The sequence below is a fragment of the Aureococcus anophagefferens genome (genome assembly GCF_000186865.1).
Source record: "Aureococcus anophagefferens unplaced genomic scaffold AURANscaffold_22, whole genome shotgun sequence".
Taxonomy (NCBI): Eukaryota; class Pelagophyceae; order Pelagomonadales; family Pelagomonadaceae; genus Aureococcus; species Aureococcus anophagefferens.
The window spans coordinates 494,719-510,145 of NW_008705582.1; the positions used below are offsets into that span (position 1 = coordinate 494,719).

At 54.9% G+C, this 15,427-nt stretch overlaps 4 protein-coding genes across 4 annotated transcripts in view; 2 read left to right on the forward strand and 2 right to left on the reverse strand.

Annotated features, from left to right (window-relative positions):
• Positions 1-224: 224 nt before the first annotated feature.
• On the reverse strand, positions 225-1,730 carry AURANDRAFT_66423 (hypothetical protein; the record flags this gene model as incomplete). Its single annotated transcript, XM_009041611.1, has 1 exon — positions 225-1,730. One exon carries the CDS (start codon positions 1,728-1,730, stop codon positions 225-227), a length of 1,506 nt encoding a protein of 501 aa, XP_009039859.1.
• Positions 1,731-2,541: 811 nt separating this feature from the next.
• Positions 2,542-4,292, forward strand: AURANDRAFT_66424 (hypothetical protein; the record flags this gene model as incomplete). Its single annotated transcript, XM_009041579.1, has 2 exons — positions 2,542-3,242; positions 4,262-4,292. 2 exons carry the CDS (start codon positions 2,542-2,544, stop codon positions 4,290-4,292), a joined length of 732 nt encoding a protein of 243 aa, XP_009039827.1.
• Positions 4,293-5,211: 919 nt separating this feature from the next.
• On the forward strand, positions 5,212-5,364 carry AURANDRAFT_18065 (hypothetical protein; the record flags this gene model as incomplete). The annotated part of the gene is made up of 1 exon (XM_009041580.1): positions 5,212-5,364. A coding segment is annotated over one exon (153 nt), but the record flags the coding sequence as incomplete, so codon positions are not given.
• Positions 5,365-6,820: 1,456 nt separating this feature from the next.
• AURANDRAFT_72240 (hypothetical protein) overlaps positions 6,821-15,427 on the reverse strand; it is a gene marked incomplete at both ends in the record, with an annotated part of 21,238 nt that continues 12,631 nt past the window's right edge. Inside the window, 5 exons of the mRNA XM_009041610.1 lie at positions 6,821-8,464; positions 8,521-8,741; positions 9,980-10,055; positions 10,120-10,124; positions 11,624-15,391. Coding sequence (XP_009039858.1) covers positions 7,024-8,464; positions 8,521-8,741; positions 9,980-10,055; positions 10,120-10,124; positions 11,624-15,391 — 5,511 coding nt within the window. The remainder of the gene's footprint in view (positions 8,465-8,520; positions 8,742-9,979; positions 10,056-10,119; positions 10,125-11,623; positions 15,392-15,427) is intronic.

Genomic DNA, 15,427 nt, shown 5'->3' on the forward strand with positions numbered 1-15,427 from the left:
TGGGGGGGGGGGGGCATCACAGGCCAATTCGGGGTTCCGGGCTTGCAAGGTCGCCTCGGCGCGCTGGGTCTTAGCTCAACCTGCTTTGGCGTGGTCTGCCTGAAGCGCAAAATAGACCCGCCACTCCAGTTTGCATTCCTGGTTTGTCCCGCTCGCGCTGCGGCCGCCCTGGGGTCACCCGCATTGGCCCCTTTTGTAGACCGGGATAATGCGTACGCAGATATCTACTTTGAAGTTTTTGAAAGTGTAACGGTCACTGTACACGGGTACGCAGATACACTCAAAGTAGTCGTGCACACTTCTGCCTTGACTTTGACACGCCTCGTTGTATAACGCATGCTAGAGCCAGCAAGGTCCTTGTTTCGGTTCTCTACTCCGTACGTCCCGGCAGCGCGTTTTTTAAACTCCCGTGTGGTGCAAGGTTGATGGCCGAATTGGTATGAGTGCATCTCATAATTGGCAAAGGGGCGTTCCTTTAATGTTGAGTGCCAGGGCGCTGCATGTCCTTTGTGTGCATTTGCTTGGGCCTTTGAGAGCGCAGAGATGGCCCCACCACGCCCTGTGATGGCCAATTCGCGTACACCAGCAGCCCGCCGTGCGAGCTGCACTGATGCAAATGCAATTACTGCACTCCGTGAGGTGGAATTGAAATTTGGGTAGAAAGACACGTTGGTCACACCACCGCGCACTCCTCCAAGCGCTCCACGGATATGATCCTCCTTGGCGTCAGGGGGAATTCCAGTAATGCGAAGTTCCGAAGAGGCTTCGATGATGTGTTCACCGATTGCCTGCTCTGCAGCCACCTTGGACTCAAAGGAAACAATAGCCGAGCGATATAGCGCACTAGTATCACATACCTCGGTCGCCGAAAGCACTTTCCCCCAGCGACTGCAAATGCGGCGCAAGGTCGTTGTATCACTGTCCCTTGGGATCGGAGAAACCAAGACACTAGTGAAGAGGGTGCACTTGTTCGCGTGTGCCGCACGTTGCGCGTGATCGGGGCAGTGGAAACGAACAGTAAACGTTCGCTCGCCGAGGGAAATTTTGCCAGCTTCAATGGCGCTTATGGCGCCAAAGCCCTGTAAAAGCTCCTTGATTGCTGCTTCATTTGTTCCACGTGGTGCACCCTTGACCAGCACCTCACGTGCTGCTGGCCCCTGGATGCGGTCACACACTGGCTGATAATTATAGTCTACATCCTCTTCGCGGTGTGCAACCTTTTGCATCCACGCAAGGGCTCTTGAGCGTTCACGCGCAGAACGCACGCGCACTGATTTCTGGTATTTCGATTCATCGTAAATGGGAGCACGTCGCGGAAGTGTTTTTGTCAGCATTGGCCGGGCGAATTCATCTTGCTGCTTGGGCGCGGGCACGTGACAAGAATGCGGCGCAGAGTGTGGCCTCAATCGCAGGAACTGCGTCGAATCGGAATTCTCTTTTCCACATTTCTTTTGCAGCAGCGCATTGACATACTTATGGTATTCGTCTTCAGAGATGTGTCCCTTATTGAACTCGCGTCCCGCCGCAGCTAGCCGCCTGTGGAGCTCCTCCTTGTCTTTCGGGCCGAGGCTGCCTGAAAATGACCTTGTGCCAAGCCCACGGATCGACTTGAGAAACCAGTCTTCGGACCTTTTTGACGACGACTTGGGCGTCCGGGAAGATGCGCATGGCTGCATGAACAGGAGTGACTTCGCATATACGAAATCAGACGACCAATCACTGCGGTACATGGTAACTGGTTAACGGCCTGTAGCGAGGTCTGAATTATTAAACCGGCCTCAACAATAACTTGAAGGAGAAAAGGCTCGTTGGGCTCTGACCACTGTTGCCCGCAGAGAATCTAGCACAGTTAGGTGGGGTAGCGACTAATTCATAGAGGGGGATAATGGTGTTCACAACCCCGAACTCTTGAGGGGAAATGGCAGTGTCCCTGACCTAGACTGCCAGTCACGGTGAAAATGGAGAGGTGAGATGGGGCTGCTAGTTGACGTAGGCTTGGAGCTGCGCGCAGACGTCGTCGCCGAGCGTTGCGAAGTCGACCGTGAGCTCGTCGCCGATCATCATGATGGCGATCTCGCACGACGACCCGAAGGCGATGTGCACGACGTCGATCGGCGGCACCCCTGCGTGCGGAGCGGGGTGGTACATCTTACGCAACGTAAATGGCCTACCCAAGCCGTCACACCGACGTCGCACCCAAAACCAAGGGGCGTATCCAGCGCCATCGATGGTGGCGCGCGTCGCGGCCACAGACTTGTACGCCGCGGCGGCCCCGCGGAGACGAGGCCCGGGGCCCGCGCGGTGGAATTTGGTCGACGCCAGAACCACCTCCGATGGGGGCACCGACGGTCAGGCTTACGCCTAGGGGTCATGGAAGGCCACTCCGACCACCAGAGCGGGCTGCCGTGCGTCGAAAGCTTGGGCTCAGAGGTCTCCGCTCCCGGCCCGCGCGTCACGGTACGTGTTTTTGGGCTGCTCCCTCGATGCACCTCGAGGCCGTGCCGAGCGGAAGCGCCTTGGGCGCCGGCCACGCGCCGGCCGATGGCGCTCCGCTACGGCGCGAGACGCCGCCGCCGGAACGCCGTCGCCTACGGCAAGCACGGCAAGGTGCTGCGCTGGATGATCGTGCGCCTGATGATCGACTACGACTGGAAGGCGCCGCAAATCGAGCGGCACTTGTCTGTGCAAGGCCGGTTCCGCACCATCAGCGTCGCGACGATCCGTCGGATCGTCAAGATCTGGCGCGAGACGGGCGACGTCGCGACGCCCCGGGAGGGGACGCGCCGGCGACAGGGCTCGATGCTACCACAGCACTGGCAGGAGCTCCGCACCGCGCTCCACTACTCCCCGGATTTATTCCTGGACGAGATGAAGACTGTGCTGTGGCTCGCGTTCGAGGTGCGCTACTCCATCGGCGTCATCCTCGCCACGATGAAAAGGCACGGATACACGCGGCGGGTGCTCAAGCAGCTCGCAGAGAGGCGCGACGCCGAGGAGGAGCGCACCTTCATCGACGTGTACTCCTCCCTGCCCGGCGAGTACTTCGTCTTCGTCGACGAGACGCGCAAGGACCCGCGGGGCCTCCACCGCAAGTTCGGCTACGGCCTCGTCGGCACGCGGACCTCCGTCACCTCCTCGTTCCAGCGGTCGTCGTCGTACTCGGCGACGGGCGTCCTGTCCCTGCAGGGCATGATCGGCTACCACATCACGGCCGCCAAGGGCGTCAGCGCGCTGCAGTTCCTGTTCGTCCTCGCCGAGGTCATCCTGCCCCTCATGAGCCCCTTCCCGGGGCCCAACTCGGTCCTCGTCCTCGACAACGCGCCCGTGCACCACTCCCGCTACGTGCGGCCCATGTGCGAGGCCTACGGCGTCCGCCTCGTCTACCTCCCCCCCTACGCGAACAACCTCAACCCCATCGAGGAGGCCTTCGCTCAGACCAAGGCCTGGCTCATCCGCTACCGCGACGTCGCCAGCTCCGAACCCGAGTGGGCCCTCGGCCGCGCCCTCGAGAGCGTCAGCGCCGCCGACGCCCGCGGCTACTTCGCGCACGCGGGCTACGACGTCCCGGAGCTCCACCCCGCCCAGGAGCTCGCCGCGGAATTCGGCCTCGACTTCTCCTAAATATCCGCTGTGCTGAAGCTCGCGCGCGCGCGGCCGCACGGTCCAGGTCCCGCGCCCGGCGCGGCGCCAGGTCCCCGGCCGCGGCCTCGGGCGCGCGGGCCCGCGGCGGCGCCGCGCCGCCGTCGGCCTCGCGGGACCGCGCGCCGCGCACCGCGCGACGCCGGAGGTCTTCGCGAGCGCGCCCCGGCGGCCGTCCGCCGGGACGCGGGCGGCGGCGACGCCCTCGATGCCGACGAGCGCCGCGTAGAGGCTGCCGCGCCGCGCCCGGCTCCCCGCAGGCCCCGCGAACGCGCGCCGGAGATCCCGGCGCGGCGGGAGCGCGAGGCGCTACCGGTCGCGGTCGCGCGGCGCCTCGGCGGCCCGAGCGTCTCGCGGCCGCCGCGACGCCCTCGAGGAAGGCGGGCTTCGACTCGGGCCAGCCGACGCGGCGCGGCGCAGCGATGCCGGCTCGTCCGGCCTGGGCTGGGTCGTCGCGGCCTCGGCCGGAGACGTCGCCGCCGGGCCGCCGGCCCGGAGCTTTGGACGGCGTCTGGAGGGCAGAGAGGCGAATGTTGAAAAATCTCACGACATTGCTCGGCCGTCGATCGATTGCTCGGTCCATCGATTGATTGGTCGCCGATTGCCCCAACGCTCATTTTAGCAATCGAAGTGCTGTACCATCTGTACCGTAGAGCTACAGCTGTAGCCAATTTGCATCAGACCCACTACTGGACTGCTGGGGACATCACTCAATTCAGGGAAGAGCGACGCCCGCCTCGTCGTGTGGGTGCGAGTTGTAAGGTGTTGGAAGTGCCGCCGTAAACAGGCCACCTGATATGGAGGAAAAAGCTGCTCACGACAGCCGCGAATTTCTGCGATTGACTTATACGAACTGGGCCAAACAAACACGATGAGGTCGACGAGAGCGACACATTTCAGCTCACAATTAGGAGAGTGCCAACAGATTCTTCCGAGCATGGTCACAGCCTATCTATTTCAGGGCTGCAAAAGGACGCAGTTCGAAGCCAGTGCAATGGGAAACTCCCAGGTCGCACTAATGATATCTCCCCGTCGTCGGAAATGCCAGGCTCATCATCGATAGATATGCTCGATAAAGCTTACCGCGGTCCCGCTGGCGGCCTTGTAGGCTCAACGGTCCGGGTATCTGGGATGCTGCGTTCAGACCTCAATGATCGTGAAGGCTTTGCGGAGGCTTTCAATACGGCCATAAATCGCTACAAAGTCAGATTCTCCTGTGGTGAGTCAAGGCAGCTCCTAGCGTCGCAGCTGATCCAAGTCAATGACCTTGGTACAGATGCCAAGCAAGCTATTGGTTGTTCGCCCCCAGCCATGGTTCCTCTTTCACAACCAAAATTTTCAGCCACGAAGCGATGGCCACCACCGCCTCGCATCTCTAGAATATATGTAGCCCCATCACAGAATCTGCAGCAAGCCAAGATTCCAATGGAATTGCCCGTCCCAGACCCCAAGGACCTTCTGGCCAATACCCATGTCTTTAAGGATGAAGGACGGGCCAAGACGCCACAAATGTGTGGTGATCATACTCTTGAAGAGTATATGGGGGACGAGGGTAGCGGTGAGCGGTTGGCTGGGACGCTCTTGTGGTTTGATCAGACAAAGCAATATGGTTTCATTTCGCCAGAGAATGGCCACGACAATTATTTTCTCCATGGTATAGACATTTATGATCAGGTCCACAAAGGACAGAAGGTTCAGTTTGAACATGGAACCGATGTCTCTGGACGAAAAAAAGCCTGCATGGTGACGCCCTGGGGCTGTGCCACGCGCAACAGTCCTTGCGATCAAACACGATACTCATCGTCTGGATATTTTTTACACCTGGTGGACAAGCAGATGGAAAGTATACCACGAACTATAAGCGAATACTATGCAATTCACCGAACGGTGTGAAAAGAACGAGAAAGGATCATTCAACTTCCGCATACCTCCATGCTGATTTCTTGCCAACAGGTTTGCGTCTAACTATTGCCATTTGCAGGCGATGCAGCTTGCTCCTGTTCATCGTGAGATATATCAAACAAACTTGCCTATATATTACTGGGCGCATGCAAGTATGTAAGCATTTATCCCAGCGCACCTGGAAGAAGGGAATAGCATCGTCGGTGTTTTGCGCTTCGTTTGCGCCTGCTACTATTTTGGGTTTTGTCTCTACTCTAGGTGTCTGTGCTCTGTCTTGATCTATCGCCGGCCATCAGAATGCGAGTGTGGTGCAATCTGAAATACACTTGGCGATTCTACCTAACCAGACTTGCAGAACAGACTCAGCATAGCTTCGTCCGCCGCGACGGGGTACAAGGGAATATACGATAGGACGGAGTTCTCCGCACGGAGTTCTCGGATTGGAGACTTATCCTCATTGCAGGACCCAGCCCGTGGGAAATTCGACGCGTTCTAGTTTTGGGGCCGCCCGCCCCCCCGGCGCCTGAATAAAGCCCCCAGCCGCCGACCCCAAAATTTGGGGGGCGTTTCGGGTTCCCTGGGGTCCCGCCTGGGTCCCGCCCGGCGCAGGGGGGGGTTTCTGGGGGAGGTTCTGCCGCTGGCGGCGGCCGCGGGGCCGCCCGCGGGGCCTGGAGCAAAAGAGTGGGCGGAACGAGCTCCATCCAGCCCCGGGGGCCATGTTGAAGTGGACAGCTACCCAGAGAGTCCGAGCTCGCGTAAATAAGCGTAGGTTCAGATTGAAACCGCCGGGCTGTTGGGGAAAGTGATAAACGGCGACTATCGAGGTCAGAACGCGAGTGTGATTAAGCACAATCAAAGTGCGCTTGGCGATAAGCCAGCTACCTAGGGAGCCTACATTCCGCTCCTTGGGCTATGCTACCCTAACTCGGGACTATGCTATCCTCCCTATGCTGGGGCGCTTATACTGGCCTATATGCTGGCTATGCTAACTTGAAGTCTGCCTTATACTGGCTATGCTCATGCTATACTAAGCTGGTGCTTCATACTAGCATACTCGGATTCTAACACGGTATATACTTTTTCTTTTCCGTATCCATTGGTAAAGTTTGTGTTGTGATTTGGTGATCCGTTCGGCTTGCAGGTTTTCCGATAGACGCGTTGCGTTATCTTGGATGATGCTTGATGCTATGTCCTGTCCATGTCCTGGCTGGACGCCTCCAGGGGCCAGAGAGAGTTGGCGAAGCCAGCGGCATTGCTGTTTCCCCCGGAGGCGGGAATTAAGTCCCTGAGTGCCGTTATATATGCGGCCATTGCTAGTCGGCCCAGCGGTCGGCCCATTCCGGGGCGCTATTCCGCGGCACTTAAGAAAACCGGGGGGGGCGCGGGGAGGCCAGTACTTGAAATTGCCAACATCCCCGCGTCCAGGTATTTATTACGCTTGAAGGGGTCACGATAAAGATGATCCAGTGGAGGCAGTCCCTGCTACTCATGAAGGCAGAGCCAGACAGCCGAGTTGCATTTGAAACCACTGCCAAAGGCGACCTGAAGAATACGATGACCCTTTTTAGGGTTTTGCACTTTGCGAACATAATCCATTTCGTACCAGATGGAGGAAGAAGATGTGTTTCCATAGTGAAATAGCGCATATTTGCTTGGCTCGGCGTGCTCAGGTTGCAGCTTGAGATTCTTGGCAACGCCATCAACGACAGCACGGCCGCCGGCATGGATGCACCAATGGTCAATGCCGCGCTTGAAGTCAGGGACATAAGCAGGAATCTTGGCAGGAATCCAGCGGGAGAGAATCCCAGTCATCCTGGATGGACTTTCTTCCTTATGGAGTCGTAGGGCCTTGCAAAGGTACTTGCAAAGTTTTTTCTTGGCGAGGGCATACGCGACACGCATCTGCTCCGATAAAGGGAGAACATACGGCCCTAGGATCGTGAAATTCTTCTCCATGGTATGGCCGGCAATGTTCACAATGTTTCGGTCAAGTTTGACCCCATGTTCGCCGCTGGCGTCTTGACACTCGTAAACAGCGTCGTATGCTTCGTTGCCTGTGCTCTGGGTACGTACAACATGAAGCAGCTTAAACTTAGCTCTTTGACCATCGCGCCACTTGTTTGATAGAAGCATTGCGGCACCGCCACAGCGAAAGAGAGTGTTCTGGAGAAGCATGCTGCGCTCGTTACCATGGTAGAGATTTTGGGTGAGGTTTTCCGTTGAGACAACAAGCGCAATCTTATTTGGGTGTGAGCGGAGCACATTCTGCGCAAGCTCGATTCCAATGAGACTTGCAGAACAACCCATACCGCTCAGGTTGTATGCCATGACATTCTCGCACATCTTGAAGCGATTCATTATCATCGCGCAAAGGGACGGTGTCGGAGAGAAGAGGCTGCAGTTCACTATTAGGATGTCAACCTCAGTCGGCAAAGTTCCAGTGCGCTGTAGACAACTCTGAACAACGTCACATATCACAGTCTCAGACTCTTTACGCGCAGCTTCTACTGACTGATCCGCCGTTTTCGACTCGTCTCGGAGGCAACGTGTAATCCCCGGTGGCCACGCTGTCCTCTGTCCAGTGCCAGACTTGTCCAGAATACGCTTTAGAAAGGCGATACTCTCTTCCGTGAAACATCGTTGGCGCCGCATGCAGGTCATCAGCTCATCATGAGTCAATCGCCAGCTCTCTGGCGGCTCAAAGGTCACAAAGTCAACCAGGTAAACTGGATGGTGGTGCCGTGCCAGATACCACACAAGACAAAGACCTAGAAGAGTTGAACGCCACGACATGTCCAAGAGAGCAGGGGGCAATTCCCGCAAGACTCCCAGCGCAATCTCAATTGGCACATTCGGTCCAATTGTCAGCACATCAAATGTGATTTGCGAGGCCAAATAGCAAAGCAGAGTCACCAAGACGTGCCTATGAATAGAGAGCTGGCAATGCCGGAAATCCCGCCGTGCGTGTTTTTCAGACACGAGGTGCCGCGCGGGTAAAAAGTCATAGCGACGTGCCACCAATTCACCATGCCGATAAGGCGCGACCGCCGCACCTTGTACTCCGCGTGGTTCGTTGCGTCGTCGATGGACGCCAGTGATCCATCGGAATCTGCACGCGGCAACTTTTCATCAGTGCTCATGTCGCGAATTGACGAGGCGGAGACGACCATGTCGCTAGAGTATAGCTTCAATAGCGCTCTCTGCGGACGCCTCAACGGACCAAGGGCTGACAATCCTGCGGGCCTCCCTGACGTGGAAATATGCTTCTACAGCCGAAATACCCCCAGCTACCTAGGTCCCCCGCGCCGTGGGACCGGCATTCGGTGCGCGCGGCGCGTCATGGAGGCTGCGTGCGGGGGCGGGGCCATACCCCTAACAAGCACTACGAAAAACATGCTGTTTATACGTATTCTTAGTAAGGTCTTCTGGTTTCGGGAACTTTATGTCTCTGTACCTATTCTGCGAGTTCCCTCGGCGACTTCTATACTCTCGATCCTCTTCCTGTTGTGGAGCTGCACGTTGCTGTGGGAACGGCGTCCGTCCTGGCTTCGTTCGCGGTCGTGCCCTGGAGCCTACTCCTCTTATTTAGTTGCGCGCCCCGTGAGTACTGGCGGGCTCGTCGGCGCGTCCCTACGGACGCGGGTGGTGGACTGGTACCGGCCCGGGGTGGCCCCCGCGGTGCTTTGGGTGTCCTGGGGCCAGCTAAGGTAGAGAGATAGAGAGATTTCTATCTTCGTCTTCAGTGAACGGTATCTTGATGTTGCAGTGCACCTTACCCCACTGCGCTCCTACTGCGTATCCTGCTAGTCTTCCCTTCCCTTCCTTAATTCATTCTAATCCAGTTTCAAGTCTTCAAGTTATAGACAGCGAACTGAAGGAGTGACTGCCAAGCAGACATAGAGAGCACAGCGCTCCTCTGTGTCTGTGGTGTCTGTCTGGTTAGCGTCACAGCGACGTGCCAGGTAGCACCAGGCTCAGCGAGGTTGCACAGTCGCCGGACAGTGCACCTGCTGGATAAAGATCATCCAAAGCAAAACTGGACCCCCTTAATTATTCATTCGCTACTTCCTGGATACACCACCATGGCGACCCAAGCGCTGCTAGCCCAGCTGCGACCCGCCTACGGCATGAGGGCGTCACCGACCGTGATGAAAGAGATCATGAGGGAGGTTCTCACTGAAGCTCTAGCAGGGCAAACGTATCAGGTAAAATTTAGGGTCGCACTTCTTATTTACTTCGGGAGTAGGGAGACCAGGTTCAACAACAGACGAAAAGTATTGCCGATAACGTTAAAGACAGGCTCAAAGGTTAGATCCTAGTGTGTGCCCAATTAATTTCGTGCCCATCCTCGCAGCGCTCAATCTACCTCGCTACAAGTACATGGTTCAAGTCGTGATTGGAGAGCAGCGTGGCGAAGGCGTACGGTACGAAATCATACAACCAACAGTTGTAAAACAATAACTTGCTGTCCACAGTATGGGATGCCGGACTTTTTGGGACCGTGATACAGACACCTATGCTAGTGAAATCTTTACTAATGATAGCATTTTCTGTGTGGCTACCGCGTATGCCGTTTACTTGTGCTGAAATAAAATCACATTCTTGTGGAAATTATGCAATACCAAATATCGATTTTCTCCGATTCCGCTCGCGCTCGAATCTGATCGTTTATCGGACGTTACCGTTAGTGTCTGGTGGCTCCATTCTCGGCACGGCGCAAGTATGGGATTTTTAGGCTATGGGAATAGGAGCCCGCGCGATAAGCGGCACTAAGGGTCGGCGCCACGGGGACCCCGGCGGCGACCCGGCGCGATCCGGAGCGGTCCGGCTGTTAGAATCCGAGTATGCTAGTATGCAGCGCCAGCATAGTATAGCTTGAGCATAGCCAGGTTTTAAGGCAGACTTAGCATAGCCAGCATAGGCCAGTATAAGCACCCCAGCATAGGGAGCTTAGCATAGTCCCAAGTTAGGGCAGCATAGCCCCAAGGAGCGGAATGTAGGCTCCCTAGTTAGCTGGCTTATCGCCAAGCGCACTATAATCATACTCGCGTTCTGACCGCGATAGTCGCCGTTTATCACCGGCGCGATCCGGAGCGATCTTGAGCGACCTCGAGCGATCTTGAGCGACCTCGGGCGATCCCGAGCGGTCTGCCCGCGATCTCGAGCGATATTACGCGATTCCGAGCGACCCCGCCACGCCTCCTAGGGTAGGCTAACTGTAATTGTTGTCTCGATCCTCCCCGACCCGGGGAAATCCAGCGACCCGCAGCCGCCCCCCATACTGAGACTGAGTCGACTCAGTAGGCTCAGTATGAGCCGCGGCGACCGGCCGCGCGGCGGCCCGGAAGGGGCCCCACCCGGCCCCGCTTCGCACCCGCCGCCGCCCCACGTGCCCTACGGGCCCCCTGGGCAGAGATGGCGCCAGACCCAGGGCTCTTAAGGGCGACTAAGGAGGGGGGCAAGTCGCAAACTCAGCTTCGTTGGGTTTCCCAGGCCCGGCGCTGGCATGGGGCACTTAAGCGCGCGGAGGGGGCGCTGAGGGGGCGGAAGGGGCCCTAAACTAGAACGCGCCGAATTCCCGCGGGCCGGGCAAGGCGAACCCGCTCGTTGTCCACCTCGATGCCCCCTTGGGGATTTTCCGATGGCGCTCAAAGACAGTCGATTAACTGCAGGCGACCAGGATTCGCTCGAGATCGACCCCCCCGAGCCTTGTTCCTTGCTGGAGTATTCGCTCTGCTACGAAGCATCATTGTCCGCGGGTTTCTACCCAACAGTCCAGATCAACTAGGATGATTTCAACGTGCGGGACAAGGAGCAAGAGCCATGTCAGGTGGTGGAGCATCCCCAAGTTATGGCTGCAAATCACCAACCAGTATCTGGCTGCAATTTGTCAAAGCCAAGGCTGCCACTGTGGTAGCATTGTGGCTATATTATCCGGGGACAGAGCCTGTTCAACGAGTTTAGATAATCCACTTTCAACATGCACAACGCTGCTCGAAATATCCCGAGGTGGAGCTGAGCTTTGTATGCGACTCTTGATTATTTGTATCGTCTTCTTCAGAACATGCGATTGGGCAGGAACATTTTGGCTGCTGACATCGGTTCGTTCATCACCAAGGTACAGATAGACGTAGGGTTCGAGAAACCCTCCAGGTTCCAAGGTGTGTTGCAAGGCAAATGATATGGACCCTAATGACGATTTGAAGACTCCGTTGAAGAGAAATGGCTGCAACACACGTTCAATGTTGCGAGTTAGTCGAAATGGCATCTCGCTTAAATGCGGCTCTGGATAGCTCGAGGCAGAGGAAATACATGGGTGGAAATCTGCTGCACAAACACGTCCGCTGTATTGACAAAATATGGCGGTGTGGGCCGCACGATTTCCAACTGCAAGGATGAATCCCAAAATTGATGGAACTGCAAGCTGCGTAGCAAATGTCCTCCGGTAAGTCCATACTGCCTCTATACCCTCCAGACTGGCTGACACATGCTTACAAAACGTGTCTGCATCGACATTATTGCTACAAATTCTATTGTATAAAGCCTTTCGCGCGCTATCTTCAGCTTCATGCAGTGATCGATCAAGAGAACGCAGCTTGGAGACCAACGGCTCAACTCTCATTCCTCCTGGAGAAGCGAGTGAATCTCGGGTTTTGCCGAGTATTGATAGTCGTGATTCATTGACTTCGTGGAGGTTCGTCCAAGACCATCTATCTTCAGTGAGCTGTATGTTTGAAGCAAATCTAACCAACCCCATCGGTGAAACCCTAAGACGACGCCGCTGTGCTTCGCTACACTGCGTGAGTGCAACATCAACTATACCAAAAAATTGGCATACGCGTTCGTTGACAAATGCATGGTTTTTTGATTTCACCGAAGATACAAATGCTTGCACGCGGCCCTCGTCAGCGACGAATCTTAGGCGCCGCATGACTCTACCGCGCCGGATTCTGATGTTGGCATGAGCTTCAAACTTGAGTAATGGCAAATGCAACTCAGGCCGAAGAGTGCCAAAAGAGTTTGTATATTGTCCAGGGATTTCTAGAAACTGAGCTACAGCAAGCCTAGACTGGCAGCACTCAGGATCTTCCTGCTCATATTGCAGTTTGGATAACGTAGAACAAATAGAATATGGATTCTTGTACGTTAGAACCCTATTTAAATGACTTGCGAGGACACGACTCCAACTTTGAAGGCGCCCGGTCAGCGATTGAGGACTTGCCAGATCGGCATGATTTGCAGAGGTTCGAATCGCATTACGCTCTACAAGTTTTGAAGCAACATGTTCGGATGCCGGCACCTTGCCCCACATATCATGGTTATCAAATACATCATATTGAAGCTGATGAGTATATCTCACGCTAACCTTGTGCAGAAGCTGGTACACTTCACACGGTCCTTCGCACTCCACCTCAATGGAAGTATTATGGCATTGAGTCAGAATCACGAAAAGGAGATGCAAGAGCTCCTCAGTTGGACTAGGTCGTACGCCAAGAATAATTTCTCCGCTCAAAATATCCATTTCTGCGGCAAGTTTTGCACTGCTGAAACGGAAATGAGTTATGACCTGATGAGCATGCAGTCTTGATAGCTCGGATGCACGATTAATGTTCGGCAGAAGCTGTGGCTGCAGAGAATAGTATACTGCCTGGGGTAGACACGCAGTGAGTGAACAGATAACATGCTGTATGTGATTTACATCAAGCATCACTAATAGCTGTGGAATCCATGGAACCCATGCAGTAATGGGTATATTATGTATTCGAGCATGGAATTTCTCCGCAAGGTCAAGATGTTGCCCATCGAGTCGAAGCAAACACAAAATGCGAGCCATCCCACTGACGAAGGCATGTGCATAGCCACATTCAACAGCCGCAAGGTAGCATGTGAACGAGTTCTGAACCAAATGTCTGAATGAATTTGAAGACACTTCAATAGCGGAATTCGCATCGCACAATGCACCCCAAGAGTACCATGCTCGGCCGTATGTGTTACACGCGTTTGTTGCAGCAGAAAATGTGCTGTGGGCGTCCCGATACTGTCCAAGGACGCCTTGATAGAGTGCCTTCAGTCTGAGGAGTTCAGAGCGCTGTTCTGTATTGAACAGGTCGATCGCAGTATTTTTTATGAGATATAGCCCAGCCTGGGCACGGGTACGCGCCTCATGTCCCGCATTATTACACTTGACCAAACCGTCTTTTGTGTCATAAGCCAGGATGCGCTCTCGCAATTTACTAAACGCATCGGATACATTCATTCGTAAGTCATTGCACGTTCCATTTGCATCGGAGGCGTGCTTGATTGTCTGGATCGCCTGCACAAGCCCCTGCTTGCGAGCTACGCGTGTCAACATGGCAACCGTCCAAGGTGCGTCGTGGAGCTCTGATATATGATCAGCGGTACCCCAGGATACAAATGCTTTTTGTACTGATTGGAAGACGTGTGCCCGCCATCGCATGACATCATCCCAGTCTGAAATGCTATCCCACTCATTTGGCAATCGATCTCTCCAAGTGTGCGCGACTGTGCGCAGATCTGGGTAGGTGAGAGCACGAGAGTGCTGTATTGCTTCGTTGAGGAGCTGACCACTCTCATGCACTTCAATAAGCTCGTGAAAGAGATGTAGTAATGGGTCATGAGTAGCAAGCCCTAAACGCGGTCTGGGCAGATTACACCATGAGTTCAATGCCAACTGTATACATTCACTGCACAATTGCTCTACATCACTGTAGCGGCCATCAACAATCGCTAGTCGAGTTTCGAGTAACTTTGTTTTGGGACCTGTAACCTTTAACGCGTGTCCATTGTGACCCGAGTGTTGGGATCCCGCACTCAATTCCTGTCGGACATCGTTCCATTTGTAAATTTTCCAGGCGGCTTCAAGTAGCAGGCCTGGCGTTTGCAGTATTGTGGAGACCGGAGATCGGGCGCTAGGTTGTTTCAGTAGATCTACCAAAAGTGCCCATTGGGACATATCACGGGCACAGGCCAACCATTCATCACACCAAACGTCAGCTTCAAATGAAAAACCCGAGGTACTCGTCTCCACCCATACCTCATGTTGAGCCTCATGCGAGAGGCTTTCGATCATATTTTTGAAGAATACTTCTTGAGCCTGGGGTATGAAGCCATAGCAGCGTAACGCAAACGCAACCGATGACATGGGATGTGTACAACTGTCGTTGATAGCTCTTGCACGAAGATCAGCTTCCATTAATTCAGAGAACATCAGCGCGCCTGATATTCTTGGGTTATGCGATGAAGAACAACTTGAGAAATTTTGTTGTGCTATAACAGCTTCTTCCATCATGTACAGGGCTTCATGGCGGCAATTGTACTTGGAGGCAGTCGCTCTTAATAATCCGAGAGGCTTGGAGTTGTTCTTGCTGGTAGCGAGACACTTTGGTAGCAGATCATAACACGCGCGAAGCAGTGTTCGTGGCACATTTGGTGGTGGGATGATGGTTTCCATTGAGTCGAAGAGAAAACAGCTGTGCGCACCAGATGATGCAGGTGAAAAGCGAGCCACAGAGAAATTGTGATTAGTCTCGTAATAGTGTGCCATGTTGATAAGCTCGACACTCCTCTCGTCACCCAGGAGTAAAGACGGTACCTTGAGCCTGGGTTGGTGATACACTGCTGTAACTTGGTTGAAGATGGCATCTGTCAGCGCAACTTCCCACGTATGTCTCTGGTCGCCTTCAACGACGTGACATACTTGGGGTAGAAGGTCTTCCCAGACCCGCTCGGCTAGTCTTAAGTGCGCGTGAATTAGTTCTTTGAGAGGCTCGATAAATTGTTGTAGTGTTTCTCGTCGTTCCGATATATAACTACATGCTGTCCTGTATTGCTGCTGGAGCCTTGCGTCAGCGCAGCCAGTGGACGG